Raw genomic sequence first — 26,040 nt, forward strand, 5'->3', positions numbered from 1 at the left:
ACTTTACAATAGTGCATCTAAATCTTTTAAGGGGGGGGGGGTAGAAGGATTACTTTATCCTATCCTAGGTATTCCTTAAAGATGTGGGGTTTCAGGTGTCTCCGGAAGGTGGTGATTGACTCCGCTGTCCTGGCGTCGTGAGGGAGTTTGTTCCACCATTGGGGGGCCAGAGCAGCGAACAGTTTTGACTGGGCTGAGCGGGAACTGTACTTGTTTAATGATTTTCAACCTGTCCCCAAATTAATGTCATTGGTTCAGAGTTTGTTTTGATATTTTAACCTGCGTGTCATGATCACGTTTGGAGTGGGGGGGGGAATAAATGTATGCACGATGGCGCACGCGCGCAGCCGGTTTGGGTTCCGTGTTACTCTTGTTGTATAATCCATGCCATTATTTTAGAGGGCACAGAAGCTAAAAAGACAATTATTTAATGAAAATGGACAACTGTATAAATTGTTGAGTTTTTTAATAAATATGGAATTCCAGTGATGTGAAGGAGTATGCCATAGTTTTTTGATGCAATACCCACAAGTCTTATAAAGACAGGGAAATTATGTTTATGAGAGGAATTACGTTTTAGCATCCCATTACATGGTGTGCGCCTCAAGGATGATAAAAAGTGCACTAATAGTGATATTCGGAAGATATGTACCGAGCCTGCTTTTCTCCCCAATTTCGTGATATCCAAATTGGTAGTAACAGACTTGTCCCATCGCTGCAACTCCCCTACGGACCCGGGAGAGGCGAAGGTTGAGAGCCATGCGTACTTTGAAACCCGACGCTGCCAAGCCGCATTGCTTCTTGACACACTGCTCGCTCAAGAGTCAGCTTGCAGGCACCTGGCCCACCACAAGGAGTCACTAGAGCACAATGAGACAAGAAAATCCTGGCTGGCCAAAACCTCCCCTAACCCAGACAACGCTGGGCCCATTGTGCGCCGCTTCATGGGTCTCCCAGTCACGGCCGGCTGTGACACAGCCTGTGATCGAACCCGGGTTTGTAGTGACACCTCAAGCACTGCGATGCAGTGCCTTAGACCGCTGTGCCACTCGGGAGGCACCCAGCGGTATGGAATTGAAATAGAAAGTATTGCGTCACTAACAAAGTCCGTGAAGTGTCTTTTAAAATCATTCACTTATTTTATCCAGTTAACCAGGTACTTCCAAGATTTTAAAATCACATTGTTTTAAAGTGTGCATGTTAGTTCTTCTTCAGCCAGAAAGAAGAACTACTGCATGCGATTTGATTAATATAGTACAACTACTGTCTATAATTCATATCAAGATGGGACTTGTATGTGGTATGTGCAGACCTCTGGTATGTGTTGTTTTGATTCATATAGCAAATCAAATACTGTCTATATTTCCGATGAGAAATGGATTGGTATGTTCAGGGCCTCCTCTGGAATGTGATTTGAATTTGAAATGAATAATAACTGTGTGCATACAATAGAAGGTAGACTACATGTTAGCGGGCTATCAACCTGATTTACTAGCTTTTCTTATGTTACTGTAAATTGATCTGGTGATATAGAGCATCACTGTACATAATGTGACATTTTATAGCTCTGCAGTCTTGGCGGTACCTGCTGCATTGTCCTTTCCTGCTCCAATTTATGGCACAGGTCTACAGAGTACGCACGTCAGCATTCCATATGCCAAACGTCCTCTTCTTGAATAGGTCCCCCACTAAATGTCCATCTGTAGAACTAGCTACGCATCTGTTGCAAAAAGCCTTAATCTTTCAGAGGTCCTTCTGTAGCTCAGTTGGTAGAGCATGGCGCTTGTAATGCCAGGGTAGTGGGTTCGATCCCCGGGACCACCCATACGTAGAATGTATGCACACATGACTGTAAGTGGCTTTGGATAAAAGCGTCTGCTAAATGGCATATATTAGAAAGACTAGCTTCACTCAACATTTTACCCACACATACTGTACAAGCTCAAGCCAAGATATTTATCTTTTCAAATGGGAGGAACAAAGCTTCAGCAGCACATCTGTGTTACGTCTCTCGACATCAAGCGTTTTATTGGCAATGAGTTTTTTCCCCACCGACTGACGGACAGCCGCACGCCAGGATCAACGTCATCTTAGATAACGGATGGGATGCCCTTTGAGCTCCTCCTCGCTCCTCTCGCTCGGGTAACGGCTAACTGTTTATCCTGCGGTATCCCAGAGAGAGATTTTATTTTCATTACGCCTGTGAGTAACTCCCAAATTCTCCATCCCAAAGAACAAGCAAGCGAGCGTGAAACTCTTAGCCAACTTTTCGTAATTATTACCAGTCTTTTCACCTCACACACACTCTATTATTTGACATGTGAGGAATTGGGAGGACCTTACACTCTCAAGTTGAAAGCATTTCTCTTCATTCTGAAGAGTAGCTCATCTCTCTAATGGTTTATTATGTCCAGTATGTGTGAGGGCAGAGAGCTCCTTCTTTGGCACTTAGCCCTGGGTCTTGATAATTACCATTAGACCACATAACGCTGGCAGCCTACAGACTACTATATGATCACGAGATGTTGCCATTCAGACAACAGCATTCTCCGTAGGTTTTGATACGTGTCTATTTATATGACGCCAGAACTGGCCAACATGTATTAGACTACCATTCCATAGCATCTCCTCGTGATTTTTCTACTGATATCAATAGGTGAGATCCTTACACATGTTGAGAGACCTGTGCTTGTGTGTCCTGAGCATTCACAACAGTTAAGAGTAAAGGTCTGTGGAAAAGAACCGCAGAGAAACAGACCAGAGAAAGATCAGAGCTCTACTACTGGACCCACGGGTCTGTATCAGTCTTTAGCAGCTAGCTGAATCCGCAGACCAAACTAATCAATTATTATATGCCCTCACAGCTTAATTTGGTCCTATTTCTGTGATCCAGAATAATTCTGGGGATGGATTGGTCTAGACTAGACTCCATTAGGTCATTTTTAGATGTTGTATACAGATTTAATGCCTCTATATCCGCAATCATAACATAAACTGTTGCTGCTATGTAACCATACCCCCACTAGAGCTACAGGCAGAAAGGAATGGTGGAAAGAGACACCCCTTAGTGTCAAGGCAAAGAAGAAAAACACAAGGGATGTGTCCTAAATGGCACCCTATTCCCTATATAGGGCACTACTTTTGATTAGAGCCAAATGGGCCCTGGTCAAAAGTAGTGCACTACAAAGGAAAAACGGTGCAATTTAGTATGCATTCTAGCATAACAAAGTTCTGCTCGCCTTAGGAACATATCTGCTTTTTCTTACGCGAAGCGCTGAGCGAAGCCTGGTTATGTAAGAGAGAGAGAGAGAGCATCTTACTCGCCGAGGGATAATGCGTTTTCCCCTTCCCCTGCTGTAAAATATCACATAATAATAAACTGGTCTGCTGACTCTCTCTGGAAGGATAGTTCTGACAACTCCAGGACCAACTCAGGGTCTTAGGGGACGAACACTGATCATTTGTCAACTTCATTCCCTCTGAAAAAAGACCTTTATTCCATCATTTGATATGTAGTGATGTCACAGCCAGATAAGTCATAACATCATAGGCATCCTGAATATGGACTCTCAGCCTTATTTGACTTAATCCTTATTTTACCAGGTAAATTGACTGAGAACACATTCTTATTAACAGCAATGGCATAAAGAGGACCAGGCATTTCAATTAGTCACGTCAGGTAAGATTCGTCAGGTAATGCTATCCTGCTACGTCAGGTAATGCTATCCATTAATCACACACAAATAAACATTTCCATACCAAAAACACCTACATTGTAATTCATTGTGCTTCAACCTATCCTATTGATTGGCCCCTATGACACGGCTCGTGCAAAACAGCCTTGTAGCATGGCTCATTTCCTGCCATAGATCTTTCAGCCAGGTAGTCACGACTTGGACTTCTTGTCTCCAACCCAAATTGCACCCTATTCCCTATGGGCCCTGGTCAAAAGTAGAGCACTATAAAAGGAATAGGGTACCATTTGTAAAGCAGCCCTGGATCTGGCTGTAGCAGGTCTCTCATCTGGGATCGATCTGCAGCTCTCTCTTGGCAATACTGTCCTCCCTGGTCGGTCACAACAACACCACAGCTTTAGGACATGGAGAATATTAGGGCTTACAGATCAATGGTGTTCCAATTGCCATTGCTTTGCTTAAAAGAGAGTTTTTCACCTTGGGGAATGAGTCATTTCTCGGCATGCCGGCGCATGTCAAGAATGGACGAAAGGCTAATCCTTCAGTCTGTGGGGTTGACACAAGGGCAATAAACATTTACACTATTCGCACTGTAACAGTGCAATGCCGAGCAGAAATTGAGAGCAAGATCCCTTGTTAGTATACAAAGCGCACGTATGAGACTTACAGAGATTTACAATTGATCTAAACATGGTGTCACATTAGAGACTATGAATTGACAGTACATGACATGACAAGACCAGTGAACACGTCGGTTGGTGTCGAGTTTCTTATTTCGGTTTGAAATGAGCCATTCAATTTTGGGGCGAGGAGTTTTTCCTGAACACGTAAACTGAAACAGGTCAAACTCTGGGCCCTTGTTGAGTATACCTAGGCTCCAGAGTTATACATTGGGCCTGAGTTTTTAGCTATGAGCTCATTGTCTATAGTATATTCTAAGTGTTTATGGAGTGTTGCTCTTAAGCCTGTTTGCTTGCCTTGTGCAGCCCTGGTCTTGCTCTCCTCTCCCTGGGGTGTTGACAGGCCGTCCCCACCCTGCTGCTCCTTATATCACCACTGTTACTGCTACTGTAAGTGCTACCGCTACTGTTAGTGCTACTGCTACTACTAGTACTACAGCTACTACTACTGCTACTGCTTCTACTACTACTACTGCCACTGCATTCCACGTAGTGACTATGGACTCAGTCCATAATGCTCCACAGTGCACTACCCTGCCTAAATGGAAAGTTAATCCCGGTTCACTGCTGGGATTTCCTGTAGTAGCACCTCTTACATCAACAGACTGACAGGAAGCCTTCACAGCACAGGAACAATAGGTGTCTACACTAAATTGGCCAATATGAACCTCTATATCCGTTCAAGGGAAAATACTGTTGCTGTACAACATAAGGCAACCTCCCACTGTATCCAAAACACACACAGCCCTTTCACCACATATACTCCCAATAAAGAGAACCAGAATCCAGGAACTGACTGGAAAAACTGAGCGAGTTTGTTGGAACTGAGGACTTTTGGTTAGCATGCTGACAGCGGAGACGCTATCCTAAGTTTCTTGGTGCGGGAACGAGCTCTTTGCAGGCTTAAATACATCCGCAACATCTTGCAAACTGTTCTTGAAGTGTATTTCCTGTCCTGTGGTGGACAATGCCTCCTCACTTTCTGGGCATTTGGAAAAGTCCCTGTGACAGATATCTGCTAGAACGCTTTTAGCAGTTAATTCAACGGACCCAATGTACTGGATGTGAAAACACAAGGCATAGACTGGATTAGGAATCCAGAAAAAGGCACTAGAAGAGGCCTAGATAAGAAGATACTTTACAGAACCTCTCCTACTATCACTATTACCCCTAACTCCTACAGGGGTAGGAGCAGATCAACATAGCTCAGTTAGAGGACTGGATTAAGAAAAGGAACACTTACTCTGGTAGAGATCGTCGTATGATGGAGTGTACTTGTCTGTAGGCGTCCAGTTTGGACAGACAATTGCACAGGGTGTGGTTGGCAAAGCTGATCGTCACTAGGTTGTTATTTGTACTGCTGGAAACTGTGATTTCAAACAGCTAGGAGAAACAGAGAGAGAAAATGAGTCAAGTAACAGATAGTAGGACTTTTAGACAGTTTTCTTTAGTCAACATAATGGTGAAAACTACAATACGTAGAATGTATGCACACATGACTGTAAGTCGCTTTGGATAAAAGCGTCTGCTAAATGGCATATATTATTATTATATATTACAATGAGTAGTGGTTTTCAGACAGTTATGAGAGAAAATAAAACTATTATGAAGCAACTGTCAGAGATAATAGGACTTTGTAGGACCTGTATTTGTCTAGTTGATGTCACGGCGCAACCAAACTTGATGATCAACCTTTTGCCACAGTTTCTTTGCAGCATTCTAGTCAGAACCATTTGAGGGTTGAAGATGAAATCTAAAATCAACCAGATAAGTGGGGCTAAGAATGGGGCATGTTGTGCAACTCTAAATTCACAGACCACTGACACACAACCACACTGTGTATAAACTCTCTAATCACAACTACAGACAACATTGAAGTGCATGGGATAGCAGCCATGAGAGAGGGAATGAGGTAAGAGAGCATGTTTTTATGAGTGTCGGCAGGAGCTTTCTGATCAATTAAACACTATTCATTGAGGTTACTCAGTCCTAGGGCCGCATAGGGAGGAATAGAGTAGACTCAAGCAGTGATTGAGAGTGAGTCTCTGAATGGCCACTGGCCCCCAAAGCATGAATAGCAAACAAACGTCTCTGTGACTTGAATACAGACTTTTTCTTCCCTTCAACGTTTCAAGTCAGTCCACATTCACTCAAAAAGAAATAACAGGCCACTCAATGAGGACTATAGTCCTTTTGGATGATTAAAACTGACCTAAGCAATCGCCCCGATCCTCTACCTGGCAGACATGTTACCAAGGCAGCCCAGTCTGATTAGTCTCAGCACCTTGGCATGGGCTTTGGCGGAGGCCATTCCAGCTTCCTTTTAAGAAAGCGGTAAAACCTGACAAATGCCCCCGCAATAAATACTGCAACCCTTATCCCAATACATTGATGAGATTGGGAATGGTTTATATGTGAGGGGAATACCCGGGAATACCAAAAATACTGTAATAATGGGATGATCTAACCCCCATGCCCTAACGTCACCCCAGAAAGTCCTCCCTGGTGACAGGGAGGGGTGCTTCCCTACCTTCCCCTACCCGCCCCTCCTTCCCATCCACATCCGGCTCCTTACAGCCGTGCTTATGCACTTACATCACACATCCCCCTACCGCTCTAAAGACAACACAATAACCCCTCGTTAGGCTGGCAACGTACATGAGAGAAATTCCTTAAGGCGTCTTGATGTACTGTACCTAACAATGGACTACTCACATCTGGGGAAAGGAAGTGAGCACTACCAAAGAGCTGTCTTAAAGAACACTCCCACTGTACCCACAGAATAGTTCATTGAGGGTAGAGGAAAGAAATGCTTAAAATCAACTATCCGTAAAATCAACTAGCGATGCTCAAATTAAATAAAGTTAAATGTTATTGGTCACATACACATGGTTAGCAGATGTTAATGCGAGTGTAGCGAAATGCTTGTGCTTCCAGTACCGACCGTGCAGTAATATCTAACAAGTAATCTAACACATTTCACAAAGACTACCTTATACACACAAATGTAAAGGGATGAATGGGAATATGTACACTTGAAGTCGGAAGTTTCCATACACTTTAGCCAAATACATTTAAACTCAGTTTTTCACAATTCCTGACATTTAATCCTAGTAAAAATGTCCCTGTCTTAGGTCAGTTAGGATCACCACTTTATTTTAAGAGTGTGAAATGTCAGAATAAGAGTAGAGAGAATGATTTATTTCAGGTTTAATTTCTTTCATCACATTCCCAATTGGTCAGAAAGTTACATACACACAATTAGTATTTGGTAGCATTGCCTTTAAATTGTTAAACTTGGGTCAAGCGTTTCGGGTAGCCTTCCACAAGCTTCCCACAATAAATTGGGTGAGATTTGGCCCAATCCTCCTGACAGAGCTGGTGTAACTGACTCAGGTTTGTAGGCCTCCTTGATCGCACACGCTTTTAAAGTTTTGCCCACAAATTCTCTATAGGAAGGGTGTCCAGGCTTTGTGATGGCCACTCCAATACTTTGACTTTGTTGTCCTTAAGCCATTTTGTCACAACTTTGGAAGTATGCTTCGGGTCATTGTCCATTTGGAAGACCCATTTGTGACCAAGCTTGAGATGTTGCTTCAATATATCCACATCATTTTTTCCCTCATGATGCTATCTACTTGTGAAGTGCACCAGTCCCTCCTGCAGCAAAGCACCCCCACAACATGATGCTGCCACCCCCGTGCTTCACAGTTGGGATGGTGTTCTTCAGCTTGCAAGCCTCCCCCATTTTCCTCCAAACATAACGATGATCCTTGTGGCCAAACAGTTCTTGTTTTGTGTCATCAGACCAGAGGACATTTCTCCAAAAAGTATGATCTTTGTCCCCATGTGCAGTTGCAAACCGTAGTCTGGCTTTTTTATGGCAGTTTTGGAGCAGTGGCTTCTTCCTTGCTGAGTTGCCTTTCAGGTTATGTCGATATAGGATTTGTTTTAATGTGGATGTAGATACTTTTGTACCTGTTTCCTCCAGCATCTTCACAAGGTCCTTTGCTGTTGTTCTGGGATTGATTTGCACTTTTCACACCAAAGTACATTCATCTCTAGGAGACAGAACACGTCTCCTTCCTGAGCGGTATGACGGCTGCGTGGTCCCATGGTGTTTATACTTGCGTACTATTGTTTGTACAGGTGAACATGGTACCTTCAGGCGTTTGGAAAGGATGGCATCCCAAGGATGAACCAGACTTGTGGACGTCTACAATTTATTTTCTGAGGTCTTGAATGATTTATTTTGACTTTCCCATGATGTCAAGCAAAGAGGCACTGAGTTTGAAGCTAGGCCTTGAAATACATCCACAGGTACACCTCCAATTGACTCATATAATGTCAATTAGCCTATCAGAAGCTTCAAAAGCCATGACATAATTTTCGGGAATTTTCCAAGCTGTTTAAAGTCACAGTCAACTTAGTGTATGTAAAATTCTGACCCACTGGAATTGTGATGCAGTGAATTATAAGTGAAATAATCTGTCTGTAATCAAATGTTGGAAAAAGTACTTGTGTCATGCACAAAGTAGATTTCCTAACCGACTTGCCAGAACTATAGAAATTTGTGGAGTGGTTGAAAAACAAGTTTTAATGACTGCAACATAAGTGTATGTAAACTTCTGTAAACTTCCAACTGTACATATAAATATATGTAGGATCGATGACCGTGCGGCATAGGCAAGATACGGTAGATGTTATAGAATGCAGTATATACATATAAGATGGATAATGTAGGATATGTAGACATTATTAAAGTGCCGTTGTTTAAAGTGACTAGTGATACATTTATTAAATCAATTAATTACATTTATAAAAGTGGCAAGAGATTTGAGTCTGTATGTTGGCAGCAGCCACTCAATGTTAGTGATGGCTGTTTAACAGTCTGATGGCCTTGAGATCAAAGCTGTTTTTCAGTCTCTCTGTCCCAGCTTTGACGCACCTGTTCTGACCTCGCCTTATAGATGACAGCGGGGTGAACAGGCAGTTGCTCGGGTGGTTGTTGTCCTCGATGATCTTTTTGGCCTTTCTGTGACATAGGGTGCTGTAGGTGTCCTGGAGGGCAGGTAGTTGGCCCTCGGTGATGCGTTGTGCGGACCGCACTACCCTCTGGAGAGCCTCTGGGCGGAGCAGTTGCCATAACAGGAGGTGATACAGCCCGACAGGACAGGATGCTATCGATTGTACATCTGTAAAAGTTTGTGAGTGTTTTCGATGACAAGCCAAATTTATTCAGTCTCCTGAGGTTGAAGGGCGCTATTGCACCTTCTTCACCACACTGTCTGTATGGGTGGACCATTTCAGTTTGTCTGTGATGTGTACACTGTGGAACTTGAAATGTTCCACCTTCTCTACTACTGTCCTGTCAATGTGGATGGGGGGGTGCTCCCTCTGCTGTTTCCTGAAGTCCACAATCATCTCCTTTGTTTTGTTAACGTTGAGTGTGAGGTTATTTTCCTGACACCACACTACAAGGGCCCTCACTTCTTCCTGTAGGCCGTCCCGTCGTTGTTGGTAATCAAGCCTACCACTGTAGTGTCGTCTGCAAACTTGATGATTGAGTTGGAAGTGTGCATGGCTACGCAGTCATGGGTGAACAGGGAGTATAGGAGAGGGCTGAGCATGCACTGTAGTGGTGCCCCATTGTTGAGGATTAGCAGGCTGGAGATGTTATTTCCTACCCTCACCATCTGGGCGTGGCCCGTCAGAAAGTCCAGGACCCAGTTGCACATGGCGGGGTCGAGACCCAGGGTCTCGAGCTTAATGATGAGTTTGGAGGGTACTATGGTGTTAAATGCTGAGCTGTAGTCAATGAACAGCATTCTTACATACAGTAGGTATTCCTCTTGTCCAGATGGGATAAGGCAGTGTGCAGTGTGATGGCGATTGCGTCGTCTGTGGAACTATTGGGGCGGTAAGTAAATTGGAGTGGATCTAGGGTATCAGGTATGGTGGAGGTGATATGATCCTTGACTAGTCTCTCAAAGCACTTCATGATGACAAAAGTGAGTGCTTCAGGGCAATAGTCATTTAGTTCAGTTACCTTAGCTTTCTTGGGAACAGGAACAGGTGGCCATCTTGGAGCATGTGGGCACAGCAGACTGGGATAGGGATTGATTGTATATGTCCGTAAACACACCAGCTAGCTGGTCTGAGGGCGCGGCTAGGGATGCCGTCTGGGCCGGCAGCTTTGCGAGGGTTAACACGTTTAAATGTTTTACTCACGTCGGCCACGGTGAAGGAGAGCCCACAGGCTTTGATAGTGGGCCATGTCAGTGGCACTGTATTGTCCTCAAAGCGAGCAAAGAAGTTGTTTAATTTGTCTGGGAGCAAGACGTCGATGCCCGCGACGAGGCTGGTTTTCTTTTTGTAATCCGCGATTGACTGTAGACCCTGCCACATACGTCTCGTGTCTGAGCCGTTGAATTGCGACTACTTTGTTTCTATACTGATGCTTTGCTTGTTTGATTGCCTTGCAGAGGGAATAGATACACTGTTTGTATTCGGTCACGTTTCCAGTCACCTTGCCATGATTTAATGCGGTGGTTTGTGCTTTCAGTTTTGTTCCGAATGCTGCCATCAATCCACAGTTTCTTGTTAGAGATGGTTTTAATAGTCACAGTGGGTACAACATCACGCTTGAGATTTTCTGGGCTAACAATGTAAGAAATAATACATAAAAAACGATTTACTGCATAGTTTTTTAAGGACCTGAAGCGACGAGACCATCTCTGTCGGCGCCATGATACTGCAGGTATCATGCAGGTAAGTCAGGTAAACTGTTTATTAATTAAGTTCATTTTAACTATTCAGCGAGTTAATCTGTCTGACTGCCGGACCTGCCAAACACATGAGTTGGTAAGCATTAAATAAGGTGGGCATAAAATTTGAGGTATCTAGAGAGACTTTTGATTGGGCATTAGTTCTGGTAGTGGAAATCAAACAGTAGGCCTACAGACCAACCCACCAGTCCACAGACAAACCCGCCTGGCTACAGACAAACCCGTCTGGCTACAGACAAACCCGCCTGGCTTCAGACCAACCCACCTGTCCACAGACCAACCCACCTGTCCACAGACAAATCTGTCTGGCTACAGACTAACCCGCCTGGCCACAGACAAATCTGTCTGGCTACAGACTAACCCACCTGTTCACAGTCAAATCCGCCTGGCTACAGACAAATCCGCCTGGCTACAGACAAATCCGTTTGGCTACAGACCAACCCGCCTGGCCACAGACCAACCCGCCTGGCCACAGGCCAACCTGCCTGGCCACAGACCAACCCGCCTGGCTACAGACCAACCCGCCTGGCTACAGACCAACCCGCCTGGCCACAGACCAACCCGCCTGGCTACAGACCAACCCGCCTGGCTACAGACTAATCCGCCTGGCCACAGACCAACCCGCCTGGCTACAGACCAACCCGCCTGGCCACAGACAAACCAGCCTGGCTACAGACTAATCCGCCTGGCTACAGACCAACCCGCCTGGCCACAGACAAACCCGCCTGGCTACAGACTAATCCGCCTGGCCACAGACAAACCCGCCTGGCCACAGACTAATCCGCCTGGCCACAGACAAACCCGCCTGGCCACAGACCAACCCACCTGTCCACAGACCAATCCGCCTGGCCACAGACTAGCCTGCCTGGCTACAGACCGACTGATAATCCAAAGGTTGTGGGTGATGTCAGGGGGAGTAGACACAACAAGCTAGCATTTATTATTATTATTATTACCCAGTAGTAACATGAGTCAGTGGTTTAGCTATGAGTCTCCAAGTAAGCCTATCAAAGAGTCATGGGAGCTGTAGTTGGGCTTGTTATCAATCAAATCTGTATGTACAGAATAGCATGGAAAATACATGCTTCAATTTTCAATCTGAATCCAATCAAACTTAGTTTGTATCCAACCGCCAATGTTTAACAAGTAGTTACGTTACCAAACACATGTAGGCTATATTACTTAGCTGTGTTATTGAACTGCAGGTTTCAATTTCATTCTTGGTGCCCTGCATCTTGCTAATGAGAGCTATGTAGAAATATAGAACCCTTTGGATGGAGAACATGTGCTTTATCTGCATAGATCAGGGCACACCAGCACTCAACTGAATTGTACAGACGAGTGCTAATCTAACATCTATGCTCCCCCAGTGTCTCCTTGAATGTTGACACATACTTATTCTCTGACGCAAACACAGCATAAACAGAGACATCAGTTACTGTACCACACCGAGCAGAACCCCCCCCCCCCACAGCAGATCACATCTCAGGGCCTTATGAGTCTAGTTCACTGGCCATAAAAAACACTACACTGTTGATTTGCACGAAAACAATTGCTCAACTATTACAGTATTTTTTTTCTGATCCCCTAAAATAGAGATTCAAATATATTGATGGTCCATGTTAATACTATACAAAAAAAATGTGTTAGGGCAGTAAATATTATAGGAAAAGCCCTTTCCAGGGGTGACCAGGATTAAGTCACGTAGGTCATTGAGCTACACTTACAGAGGCTGTGGTAAGTCTCCATGGCAACATTAGCAGTCTAACAACAGTTGAGATGTTATGGCCTTGACCAGGAGGACTCAAACTCAAACCCCTGACTGTGAGCGTGTCATGCTTTAAATCACACAGACTCAGAACAGCCAGGCTGGGATCAGCCCACCCAAAATAAGTGGACAATTAAAAGAGGCCTAGCCGCTAATAACTCCAACACACACAACCTCGCGGAAGACCCCCTCCCCTGCCTGCCGTTTACCCCCTGAATCAAGGTGGGACACTGAGAATGAACCTCTCACTCCCCTCAGTCTAGTAGAGAAAAACTAAGCGCAGGCTTTAAAGAAGCTATAAGCACATCAGAGTACATCCAATACGTCATCGGAATTTCCACAGATCACACTCGGTAAAAACAATGCGTTGTTTTGGCATTTTCATGCAAATCAACTAAACCATTTCTAAATCATATGAAGCGAGGCTTTAACCCAACTCCAGTCCTCAGGGGCCTGTGTGTCTAACGGCTTTCAGGTCTTGCCATTCAACTAGTAAAATGATGATCTGTGGTCAATCAATGACTTTGATAAGATTGATTAAGCCCCTGGGGACAAAGCAAACCTGACGATACTGTGGCCTGTGAGGACTGAAGTTGAGTACCGCCGCTGTTTAAGAACCCCACTCCAACATACTAGCCAACACACACGCACACACACGCACGCACGCACGCACGCACGCACACCCACACACACACACCACAGTCCACCCCTCCCTCTTGCGGTCCCCCAGACTGTGTGTAACTCACCGTCTTGCTGATGTAGGAGGTGCTGATGTTCAAACACTGATGCGCCTCGCTGTTGCAGCAGCCCCCACATCTGTAGACAGACACGCAGGGTGGTTTATAGAAGGTGTTTGTAGCCGCCCCAAACTCTTTCCCCACATCTAAACAAACTTCTCGTGGCATGCACTGGGTCTTTTTCCACTCTGACTCAATACCTGTTGGATGCACGTTGAGAAAATCAGACAGGAAGACCAGAGCATTAAAATGACATCATCATTCGACAAACCATGTATTATATTGCACTTCCTGTATTGACGTCAGTCAAGGCAAGTGGCCAATCAAATGTCTTTTATTTTTTAGGTGATATAAATTTGTTTGCTAAAACTAAGCACTGATCTAATTGTTTGTTATAGTCAAGTGATACTATCCTACAAGGTCAGTTGGTCAACACCCAACAAATCTAGACAGGCCAAACAGTGACAGAAAAAAGCATCTCCTGAAAACAGACACTTACTTTTCAGTGTGTCAGGGTTGAAGGGAGCACCAGCGTACGCCGGCAGTTCGCTGCGCAACCGCGTTTCCGTGGCTGTGTGTTCCCCTCTCAGGGGGAAGCGTGCGCCCCGCTTCGACCGGCAACTGAGCACTCTGTAGTAGTTAGGGTACACTATCCTCATCAGTTCCTCAACACTGGCCACGGAGCGCAGCTGCTGCTCAAGGTCTGGCTCCGACGGCTCCTGGATGGAAAGAACAGAGAGACCCTATAAGGACTGATGTACTGGTACCGTTATCACACATTAAGGACTGGGGAGAAGACATGAAGGTTGTTTGGTTTGAGGAGACCTCCCACAATAGTGTGGTGAATGATACAGACAGGGTTCACGATGAACTGTGTTACCAGAGTCAACTCAGTCGGAGACAATATTATGATCTGATGAATTGACTTAGATCTTATTGTTATTTGTTAGGAGGAGGAAGAGTGTTTAGAAAGGAATTTCATGGTGATGGTTTTGGCTCACGGACATAGACATGCCACTAACCCCCTAGAAAGTGCAATAAATATTGAGCCTTTTCATTGGTTGATATAGTTTGGGTTCTGCTGTGTGCTGGTCTTTTGGATTAAACCATTTCAATTGCATTGGTAAAAGCATTTCCTGTCCTGACGGCCAACAAAGATGCAGTGAAATCAGGTGATATGCATTTTACATACAGTCTTATCCAGAGTGACTTACTGGAGCAGCTCGGGTTAAGTACCTTGCTCAAGGGCACATCGACAGATGCTTCACCCAATTGGCTCGGGGATTCGAACCAGCAACGTTTCAGTTACTGGCCCAATGCTCTTAACCGCTAGGCTACCTGCCACACCGTATGTAAGCTCTTTGAACAATCAGCCACTCATTCATTCACGGACTGCAAACCAGGCCTTAGTAGGCTCCTGTACTTGTTGATCTGCCATGAATCAGTTCAATCGACTGACTGTGTTAGTTTTACTATTCATTCCAAAACATAATTCTCATTCAATGCTGAGAATCCCTTTGTATTGCGCCGCCTTTATCAGTTGTATCAAACCACAGACCAGTATTGAAATGAAAAATAAATTAAAATGATATCCGCAAATAGGTGCGGAGTGAACGATGAAAGAATCCTTTAACGTACGGGCTAAGACATGATTAAAATACACCAACACGTATCGGTTACGCCTTCGGGGTGTCTACACAGGGGAGAGGCAGGCCAATACTGTCTGAACGGGTAGGGAGGCACTACTATAGCTAATGACCTGTTCTCCTTCAACAGTACAACCAACCCCTGGAAGACATCTGTATCCGAATCGTCTAGGACACCTTCAGCACCCGGCCGTCCCTCACCGGCCAAACAATTGACAGGCTGCTTACTCAGTAAGCCGAGCAGGGTGTTAAACGCGGCCCGGGAGTTGAGATCTTGAGCTGAAGCAGCGTCCGCAGCGAGAACGTTTCATCGTGCAGCCGTGCCTCCCCCTCTCACGTAACCCTCCCTCCACCCAGCCACTCCTTGGGGGATACGAGTTTGCAAAGTGTGAAAACATGAGCACTGTCTAACAGAGTGTACAGGAGTCACCGATGAAAAGTGATACTGCTGCCTGGAACATTCCAGGAAACATGCCCAGTGACCCTCATGAGTCATGACTGATCACCCCCGATGATAACCGAAAAAGAGAGAGAAAGAAAGAGAAAACCTCCCTCCCTCACATTCGTCTCCCTTCAAGGTGTCAAAAAGCGAAAGTAAGAAAAAAAGGGGAGGATAAAGGTTTTTTTAAATTTCGGACAGAATCTATCTGGGTAATTCATCATAGTTTATTATCCAAGACCGAGCTGGGATTATTAAATAGACATTACATTTTATTCTGTGCTGACAACCATGGATGTGTAAGGTTCTTGACTCTAATTTACAGAGAACACGTCTCTTAAATGCTTGGCTTGGAGAGCATGATAAATTATAAATACACATGACATATGTTTGCCTTAAAGCTTGTGGGATGTTGAGTGTTTTAAAACACGTCGACAGGATAGGCAAATTCAACAAAGACATGAACCATTATGTTTTCCCTAGTTGAGTTGTTTCCAGAGAAGATTACTTAATAATATGTTGATATGTCTAGTTCATCTTGTCTTCGAAGATGAGCCTTGCGCTGTTTGCAAACATTTCACCCAAACGATAAGGAAGAGGGTTGAACTGAAATGGGACGTGCTTTGCAGTTCGCAGACAATTGACAGATTGTAAACATACTGGTTGTATTATTCAGTCCGGTGAATGCTTGTTGGACTCTGATACCCTCCAAGGACACCGGTTCAAGCCTTGGATTTGATATCAGATGTCATGACTTAATAAACAAGGCAGAGCAGATAACGGGATGGAACAGCAGTTCCATCTTTTACTCCTGTATCGCCAACAATACGACCTCAGCTCCTCTGTAATTGACATTATCCAGAAACAAAGAGAGAAAGAGCTTGACCTTTCTATCAGGTGAAAGTGGAACCTTAGAGTCGTTCATATATTGGAATCTATAGTGTACCGCCTGTGCAGCGGGTGGTGCTCAACTCTGGTCCTCTAGACATGCAACATCTCTCTCCCGAGCACTGCCTCCTCATCAAAGTATCAGTTGAAGAGGTAGAATTCAATTCCTTGTAGGAAGCGGCCATTTTCCCCTTGATTTATTCAGGAAACACCAGAGAAAGCCTGAACAAGACTATTGTATTAGACTCCTTTCATGTGTTAGTTGTCAATGGTTCTAGAGATAACACGCCACGCAATGGTCTGTTTCCTACCAGAAACAATAGACACTGTGTGTGTGTGTGTGTGTGTGTGTGTGTGTGTGTGTGTGTGTGTGTGTGTGTGTGTGTGTGTGTGTGTGTGTGTGTGTGTGTGTGTGTGTGTGTGTGTGTGTGTGTGTGTGTGTGTGTGTGTGTGTGTGTGTGTGTGTGTGTGTGTGTGTGTGTGTGCGTGCGTGCGCGTGCGTGCGTGTGTAAGCTTATTCACACCTTGGTCCACCCTCACATTCTTTCGCTAGGGAAAGAGGCATCTGACGTCTTAAATCAATTTTAAGTAAGACAAAGGCAAACAATGAATCTCCAACTAAACATTCCGCTTGACTAGAAATATAACCCATTGTTGTTTTACTATTGACTTGGGAGCACAGAGTACAGAAGACCAATATGGAAACACAGAGTAAGGATCCACAGTGGAATGCATCCACCAGGCAGTAGACACTTGACAGTATAGTACAGTAGAAAGGCAGAACATTCGGTAGGTCGTCCTTTCCTGCAGTCAAATGACCTAGTGGCCTCATGGGTGGACTGTTATTATTATTTTTCATAATTAATACACTTTTGTTTTTAAATCACGCCAATAATTCCGGTGTTTCTATGTCAAACAGTTGTGTTATATTTCAGTCTATTTTGATGTATATAAAGTATATTATTCGGATGCACACTCAAAATGTAATACGTTTCAACTCTATATCTGACATGGTACAGGTGTCTTCTTTTTTTTAAGCCCATAACCATGTGTGTGAGGTGTATAATTTGTTTCAAAGTAGATTTGTTTAAGACTACCAAGAAACACTGTGTACCCTTGATTTAGCCCACTGCAGTAAAATGCTTAAAATGAATCATGTCCACCACAAAACACACCACTTTCATTTGTTCCATGCAGTTTAGAACTCTGCCAAGCAATCCCACTGATGACACTTACATTGACCACTGTTGACTAGGGTTCATGCGGTGAAAGTTGGAAGTCACAGGATATGAATGACCGCTCGGACAGACATACAGTCCGGATACAAGAATGTTCAAAATGTAACACATAAAACCTCAGCCAAAGTTCATTTTTTGGACGTATCTCTGCTGTTAGTGGAATGCACTGCCACGGGCACAGGAAGGTGAATGTATGACTGAGGGATGGTCATGGAACAGTATTGCCACACCACAAGCAGGCACAGGAAATCCTCCTGACCACTATGACAGTAATAACATGCCAGTGTGATTTAATCATCAGCATGTGTGGTTCCAATTACCAAGCAAACATAAAAGCTGTTGTCTTTGCACTTGAATGACCTCTTAACAGTATTGCAAATTTAACCGACTTTCAATTGTTTAATTGACACCATTAGGAGGGAGTGGCTAGGGCCAGGAGTTTTCCCTGACCATGTGATCTGACCAGGAAAAACTCCAGTCCCTGGTTGCATAGATTACAACCAGGGCTGTGAGATTCCCCTAGTCAGGGAAAACGGACAATAAACGATGTCAAGATGGAATCATATGTGTGGGAGTTACTTTCTGTAACGAACAGGAGAAACCTGTGTCTGAAGTGATGGGCTCAGTACTGAGTTACTGGAAGGCTGCTACATCCTATCCTGTACAGTACGGCTCTAGGTATTTCCTATGATGACAGGTATAAACCACAGCCTGAGCCTGGGCTGGACGGTGAAGGAGCAGTGTGTGTGCTTCCTCTGACTAAGCAGAGCAGAGCAGGTTTATGGGTACCAGGCAAGCCCCCGTTCCCCCTCCCCTCTAAAATCCAGGATCCAGCAGCCCAAAACGATCATCTCAATCTGAGCCTGGAATTCCTCTCTTCCCTTCACCTGCAGGGCCAGGGATTTAATCTGTGTTGCCAGGAATCAACTAGAATCTACCTCTTCAAATATATTACCATGAATGTATTGCCATGGGGAGTATATGATACTGTATGGTCCATTTGTATCTATTTTACACTGCCTAAAGACGGAGCCTGATGTCATGTTCTGCATTAGAGTGACATTTAGTGAGAGAACCGCCTGACAAGATTTTTCCATTCCCAAAAGTGATGTCATAATCAATAAAAACACAGTCAAAATCCTGCCAAAGTCAGACAGTGACTCATCAATATTGCAAAAATAGTGAATTAAAGATTTCCTAATATGTCCAAACCGCATAATCTAATGATATTGAGTCATATTGAAAGTAAAATAACCGATTGAAAATGGTTCCCTTAAGAACAAACAAGCATCCTGGTTTGGACAAAATGCTATAGCAGTGGCCAATAAGTAATAGGTCTGATAGTTACTCAACACATTATTCTGTAATTGTTTTAATGTAACCTAGATTTAGCTAGGCAAATCAGTTAAGAACAAATGCTTATTTACAATGATGTATTTGATGTCAACGGAGTGACAGGAAAACCTCAAACTATTCCTATCCTGAACTTGTGATAGTAACTTACTCTGTTAACTCCATCCAACAATTTAAAACTGAATAGTCTTCGACTTCCCAAATAAAATTATTTTTATTTGAAACCAAACAAAGAATTGTATTCGCTGTTGTACATCAGGACAAAACTCACGAAACAGATCCTTTAAAACCAAGGCATATCCTCTTTGGGTCAAGTCAGATCCAACATTCAGTCATCTAAAGTTTGATCTGACGACATTATGTTATAGCCACAGATGTGAAACCACTAAATATTCAAACCAAAACAGATCCATGACGAACCATAATATCTCTGATGTCTGCATATCATCCACGGTCTGTACATGAGGAGGAACCATTACTGCTAAATGGGGATAAGAGATTATGGAATGGCATGTAGCCAAAGGCAAGGTGGAACAGAAGGCTGCTAAAGCAGGATATGGTCTTTTTCTCCATAGCCTGATCCCACTACTAGCTACCTGCACAAACACAGGAATTACACGTGTAGCATCTGTTACAGCCATTACTTTGATCCATATTTATTAGACCCTCAGGACCAGGCATAGAGACAAAGAACATGTTGTAATGGACCTAGAACAGGCCTAGCTAGTGTAGGACAGGACAGGCTTAGAGACCAAGTACAGGTTGTAATGGACCTAGAACAGGCCTAGTTACAGTAGGACAGGACAGGCTTAGAGACCAATTACAGGTTGTAATGGACTTAGAACAGGCCTAGCTACAGTAGGACAGGACAGGCCTAGAGACAAAGAACAGGTTGTAATGGACTTAGAACAGGCCTAGCTACAGTAGGACAGGACAGGCTTAGAGACAAAGTACAGGTTGTAATGGACCAAGGAACAGGCCTAGCTACAGTAGGACAGGACAGGCTTAGAGACAAAGAACAGGTTGTAATGGACCTAGAACAGGCCTAGCTACAGTAGGACAGGACAGGCCTAGAGACAAAGAACAGGTTGTAATGGACCTAGAACAGGCCTAGCTAGTGTAGGACAGGACAGGCCTAGTTACAGTAGGACAGGACAGGCTTAGAGACAAAGAACAGGTTGTAATGGACTTAGAACAGGCCTAGCTAGTGTAGGACAGGACAGGCTTAGAGACAAAGAACAGGTTGTAATGGACTTAGAACAGGCCTAGCTACAGTAGGACAGGACAGGCTTAGAGACAAAGAACAGGTTGTAATGGACCTAGAACAGGCCTAGCTACAGTAGGACAGGACAGGCCTAGAGACAAAGAACAGGTTGTAATGGACCTAGAACAGGCCTAGCTAGTGTAGGACAGGACAGGCTTAGAGAACACTGTACTGAGGAAACGGACCTAGCCAGAACCATATTCATATATCTACATATGCAGTTGAAGTTGGAAGTTTACATACACTTAGGTTGGAGTCATTAAAACTTTAAAACTTTCAACCACTCCACAAATTTCTTGTTAACAAACTATAGTCTTGGCAAGTCGGTTAGGATATCTACTTTGTGCATAACAGAAGTAATTTTTCCAACAATTGTTTACAGACAGATTATTTCATTTATAATTAACTGTATCACAATTCCAGTGGATCAGAAGTTTACATACACTAAGTTGACTGTGCCTTTAAACAGCTTGGAAAATTCCAGAAAAAATATGTCATGGCGTGAGAAGCTTCTGATAGGCTAATTGACATAATTTGAGTCCACTGGAGGTGTACCTGTGGATGTATTTCAAGGCCTACCTTCAAACTCAGTGCCTCATTGCTTGACATCATGAGAAAATACAAATAAATCAACCTCAGAAAAACAGTTGTAGACCTCCACAAGTCTGGTTCATCCTCGGGAGCAGTTTCCAAACGCCTGAAGGTACCACGTTCATCTGTACAAACAATAGTATGCAAGTATAAACACCATGGGATCAAGCAGCCATCATACCACTCAGGAAGAAGATGCGATCTGTCTCCTAGAGATGAACGTACTTTGGTGTGAAAAGTACAAATCAATCCCAGAACAACAGCAAAGGACCTTGTGAAGATGCTGGAGGAAACAGGTACAAAAGTATCTGTATTCGCAGTAAAACGAGTCCCTTATTGACATAAATTGAAAGCCTGCTCAGCAAGGAAGAAGCCACTGCACCAAAACCACCATAGAAAAAGCCGTACTACGGTTTGCAACTGCACATGGGGACAAAGATCATACTTTTTGGAGAAATGTCCTCTGGTCTGATGAAACAAAAATAGAACTGGCCATAATGACCATCGTTGTGTTTGGTGGAAAAAGGAGGAGGCTTGCAGGTCGAAGAACATCATCCCAACCATGAAGCACGGGGGTGGCAGCATCATTTTGTGGGGGTGCTTTGCTGCAGGAGGGACTCGTGCACTTCACAAAATAGATGGCATCATGAGGGGAAAAAATAATGTGGATATATTGAAGAAACATCTCAAGAGTCAGGAAGTTAAAGCTTGGTCGCAAATGGGTCTTCCAAATGGACAATGACCCCAAGCATACTTCCAAAGTTGTGGCAAAATGGCTTAAGGACAACAAAGTCAAGGTATTGGAGTGGCCATCACAAAGCCCTGACCTCAATCCTATAGAAAATGTCTGGGCAGAACTGAAAAGAAGCGTGTGCGATCAAGGAGGCCTACAAACCTGAGTCAGTTACACCAGCTCTGTCAGGAGGAATGGGCCAAAATTCACCCAATTTATTGTGAGAATCTTGTAGAAGGCAACCCCAAAAAATTGATCCAAGTTAAAAAATGTAAAGGCAATGCTACCAAATACTAATTGAGTGTTCGTAAACTTCTGACCCACTGGGAATGTGATGAAAGAAATAAAAGCTGAAATAAATTATTCTTTCTACTATTATTCTGACATTTCACATTCTTAAAATAAAGTAGTGATCCTAACTGACCTAAAACAGGGAATTTTTACTTGGATTAAATGTCAGGAATTGTGAAAAAACGGGAGTTTAAATGTATTTGGCTAAGGTGTATGTAAACTTCCTTCTTCAACTGTATACCACTCTGGACGTAGCTACAGTAAGACAGGACAGGATTAGAGAGCACTGCACTGGAGGAGCTGACCTAGCTACAGTAAGACAGGACAGGACTAGAGAGCACTGCACTGGAGGAGCTGGCCTAGCTACAGTAAGACAGGACAGGATTAGAGAGCACTGCACTGGAGGAGCTGACCTAGCTACAGTAAAACAGGACAGGATTAGAGAGCACTGCACTGGAGGAGCTGACCTAGCTCCTGTAAGACAGGACAGGATTAGAGAGCACTGCACTGGAGGAGCTGACCTAGCTACAGTAAGACAGGACAGGATTAGAGAGCACTGCACTGGATGAGCTGACCTAGCTACAGTAAGACGGGACAGGATTAGAGAGCACTGCACTGGAGGAGCTGACCTAGCTACAGTAAAACAGGACAGGATTAGAGAGCACTGCACTGGAGGAGCTGACCTAGCTACAGTAAGACAGGACAGGTTTAGAGAGCACTGCACTGCGGGAGCTGGCCTAGCTACAGTAAGACAGGACAGGATTAGAGAGCACTGCACTGGAGGAGCTGACCTAGCTACAGTAAGACAGGACAGGATTAGAGAGCACTGCACTGGAGGAGCTGACCTAGCTACAGTAAGACAGGACAGGTTTAGAGAACACTGCACTGGGGGAGCTGGCCTAGCTACAGTAAGACAGGACAAACACCAGACTCCACTGACCTAGCTATAGTAAGTCTGGACAAACACCAGACTCCACTGACCTAGCTGTAGTAAGACAGGACAAACACCAGACTCCACTGACCTAGCTACACAGCACAAACACCAGCTCTGGATGGCTGAGCAGACTCCCACCACAATATAGATGGAAGGAGTTGGAAGGGGAAGAGAGGGCCCCATGCATCGCCATGCCTCCATCCATCTGGTGTGCAGAGTTAGCCAATATCAGGAATATCTGTCCTATTCTACTGATATGGACCCGAAATGAACTGAGATACAAATCATCATGTAGGGACCGCTCAGCAGACCTGAACCCAGACAGACCGCAGGTTTCATTTGAATAATGCTATTCATCACTAATCATTTCCTGGGCTGCATCTCAAACGCCACCTACTCCCTTTTTAGTGCACTACTTTTGACCAGAGCCTTATGGGAACCCTGTCATCACTGGGTGATAGGGCGCCATTTGGGATGCAGACCTGGCATGATTGAAATGTCTCCCGGTAGGTAGGAGGACTCCAACAATTCCTCATGTACATCACGCTACAGCTCACCCCAAGGCCAGCATCATTCCACCCTCCTTCTTCCACACTCTCTCACCCACTTGCCTTCTTCCTTGGGGGAATGGCTTTGCCATTCCTAGCGCTAGAGCTGCTATAGTCATTAGATGTAAAACTGGCACTGTGCAAAGTCTGAGCAAATCAAACATCATAGTCAGTGTTAATGTACATAGTATAGGATTAGCCTTGAAAGCCCCAATAAACTATTATTGAGTAATTGCCCAGATACAATCAGCTTTGCAGAAGAACTTGGAGGAAAAGGGATTTTGAACACTGATCTTGTAATCCTCAACTGGCATCCATTTTGTCACCATTCCTCTTTGACAGATTTGCAGATTCGTTTCGCAGATATCTGACAGACATGAGGGATGTGTTTTTAGTGGGATTAGACATGTTTATCTGTGAATGGCTGCTTGCTTTAGGGTTTCTGCAGAGCAATAAAGCAATCAGCTCAGCCTATTTATCTGGCTCTATAGGACCACCGGGAACTAGAGCCTGATGTAGCATAGCCCACCTTCTGAGCTCCCCTTCCAGGGTGTTCTGCCTGGCCGACTTTAAATCCCCACACATCAGCCTCCAGCCTGCACTGGGTTAGCTAGCCTGCACTGGGTTAGCTAGCCTGCACTGGGTTAGCTAGCCTGCAATGGGTTAGCTAGCCTCCACTGGGTTAGCTAGCCTGCACTGGGTTAGCTAGCCTCCACTGGGTTAGCTGAAATGCACAAAAAACTACTTTTGATGTACATTTGACAAAAGCTAGATTCATTCAAGCCATGATCCCAACACTGGTCTACCAATGCATGCTGAGTCTTTCCAACTTAATCTTAACTTTCAAATACTGCAGCAGGTTGAAGGGCGAGGGAAGACCTCAAAGCATAGGACAGGAGAAAACGTCTATCTTACATGCTGTTCTATGCTAATTGTCCTCGTTGGAGTCTGAGAGTTAACCTGTTGGTTTCTCTTGAAAGGGCAGGTCCTGTATGTGCAAATCCTTGAGATACACTTGAATAACTTGAGTTCCGTGTATTGTCAAGAGAGAATTGTGTGAAAATTTGAACTACATTCACAGATGTCTAATTGTAATTGTTTTCACAGAGCAGTTGGAAGCGCTAAGCTGATACAGTACAGAGGGAGCCCGCTCCCCAGAGCTCATCGCTTTTAGCGGTATTGGCCGCGAGGGCATTACATCACGACTTGTTGTTTTAGCGCTTGGAGTGCTGTGGTTGCACGCTGGCAGTCGTGGTGTAAGCTGACTTAGGAGCGCAGAGCCGTGTATGTGTGTGTGTGTGTGTGTGCTTGCGTTTATGTGTGTGCGCTCATTTGTGAGTACGGGTGTGTCACTGTCGTAACTTCAGACCAGGCATGCAGCTCACACTCCTCTTCTTAACAAACGTCTTGCCTCAGTGACTTCTCAATTAATCAAAGACTTCTAAGCTAACCTGTTGTCTCCAAACCAGTTTACAGATAGTCTATATGCACACTCTGCTACTCCTGATGAGGAGACCACCTATCTAGCCCTCTTGTTTAGTCACAGTGTCAGTGCATTCAGAGTTACTGGGGCCCCTAAACATGTGCCCATGACAAACAGGGAAGCTTGAGAGGACCCTTTGCTTTCTGAGGGGTATGACAAACAGAACAATAGAGATTAGTCAAACAGAACAGTTGATTGTGAAACTTGTAACGAAAGTCAATCAAATTGGTGTACCCACTGAATTTATCACTATGGAGGACTTCGAATGTCACATGTACCATGACATGGCTTAGGTTATAAGGCAGTAGACAGAGAAATTATTGGTTGAATTCCATTTCGAAAGTAATACTGCCACAATAAAGAGATACTATCTAATATGACCCTGGGTCTTCTCCAGTCGCCCAGTAAATCTTTTCCCTCTGACTGCGCCGTTCCTCTGTTTGAGGTCCAGGACATTTGAAATGAACCCTTTCTTTAAGCCGGCAGAGCTTAAAGGAAACCAGGCTAAGAATGAATGGGGGATTTCTCCTCTCTCTGCACCTCTACCACCTTTGTACACTTCCAAATGGCAAGTCCTTATGTTGGCGGTATGAATAAAACCGCCAATCACCTCGGTTCTGTAGGGCTGCATTTAAAGGCGCGTGCACAAAGTCAACGCAGAGAGGCCAAGAGTTTAGGAGGAGAGGCTGGGAGGTTAAAGTCCACATCTCCTCCACATCTCATTCTCCTTCCCTCTATAGGCCTCTATCTCTTTTCTAATTAAACTTCAGCTGATGGGTGCTCTTCTACGCTACTGTTTGAGAAGTGGTAAAACACATGTAGGGGATTAGATGTACTTCCATATGCGAACAGAACAGGCTGAACAGGGAAGAGAAGAAAACGAGACGGGCTGAAAACTGGTGCAGTTATGAAAGGCAGATCTCGTCACCTGCTATTGATGTTTTCCGGGACCATTGTGGTGTCT

General features: G+C 44.4%; 1 protein-coding gene across 1 annotated transcript in view; it reads right to left on the bottom strand.

The window, feature by feature from the left end:
• The window catches only part of LOC124013410 (vascular endothelial growth factor C-like), a 58,704-nt gene that overhangs the window by 15,103 nt on the left and 17,561 nt on the right, over positions 1–26,040 (bottom strand). The window contains exons 2-4 of the mRNA XM_046327754.1: positions 14,168–14,387; positions 13,678–13,868; positions 5,619–5,758 (exon numbers count right to left, since the gene is read on the bottom strand). Of these exons, the coding sequence (XP_046183710.1) occupies positions 5,619–5,758; positions 13,678–13,868; positions 14,168–14,387 (551 nt within the window). The remainder of the gene's footprint in view (positions 1–5,618; positions 5,759–13,677; positions 13,869–14,167; positions 14,388–26,040) is intronic.

Source organism: Oncorhynchus gorbuscha, linkage group LG24 (genome assembly GCF_021184085.1).
Source record: "Oncorhynchus gorbuscha isolate QuinsamMale2020 ecotype Even-year linkage group LG24, OgorEven_v1.0, whole genome shotgun sequence".
NCBI classification, from domain to species: Eukaryota; Metazoa; Chordata; class Actinopteri; order Salmoniformes; family Salmonidae; genus Oncorhynchus; species Oncorhynchus gorbuscha.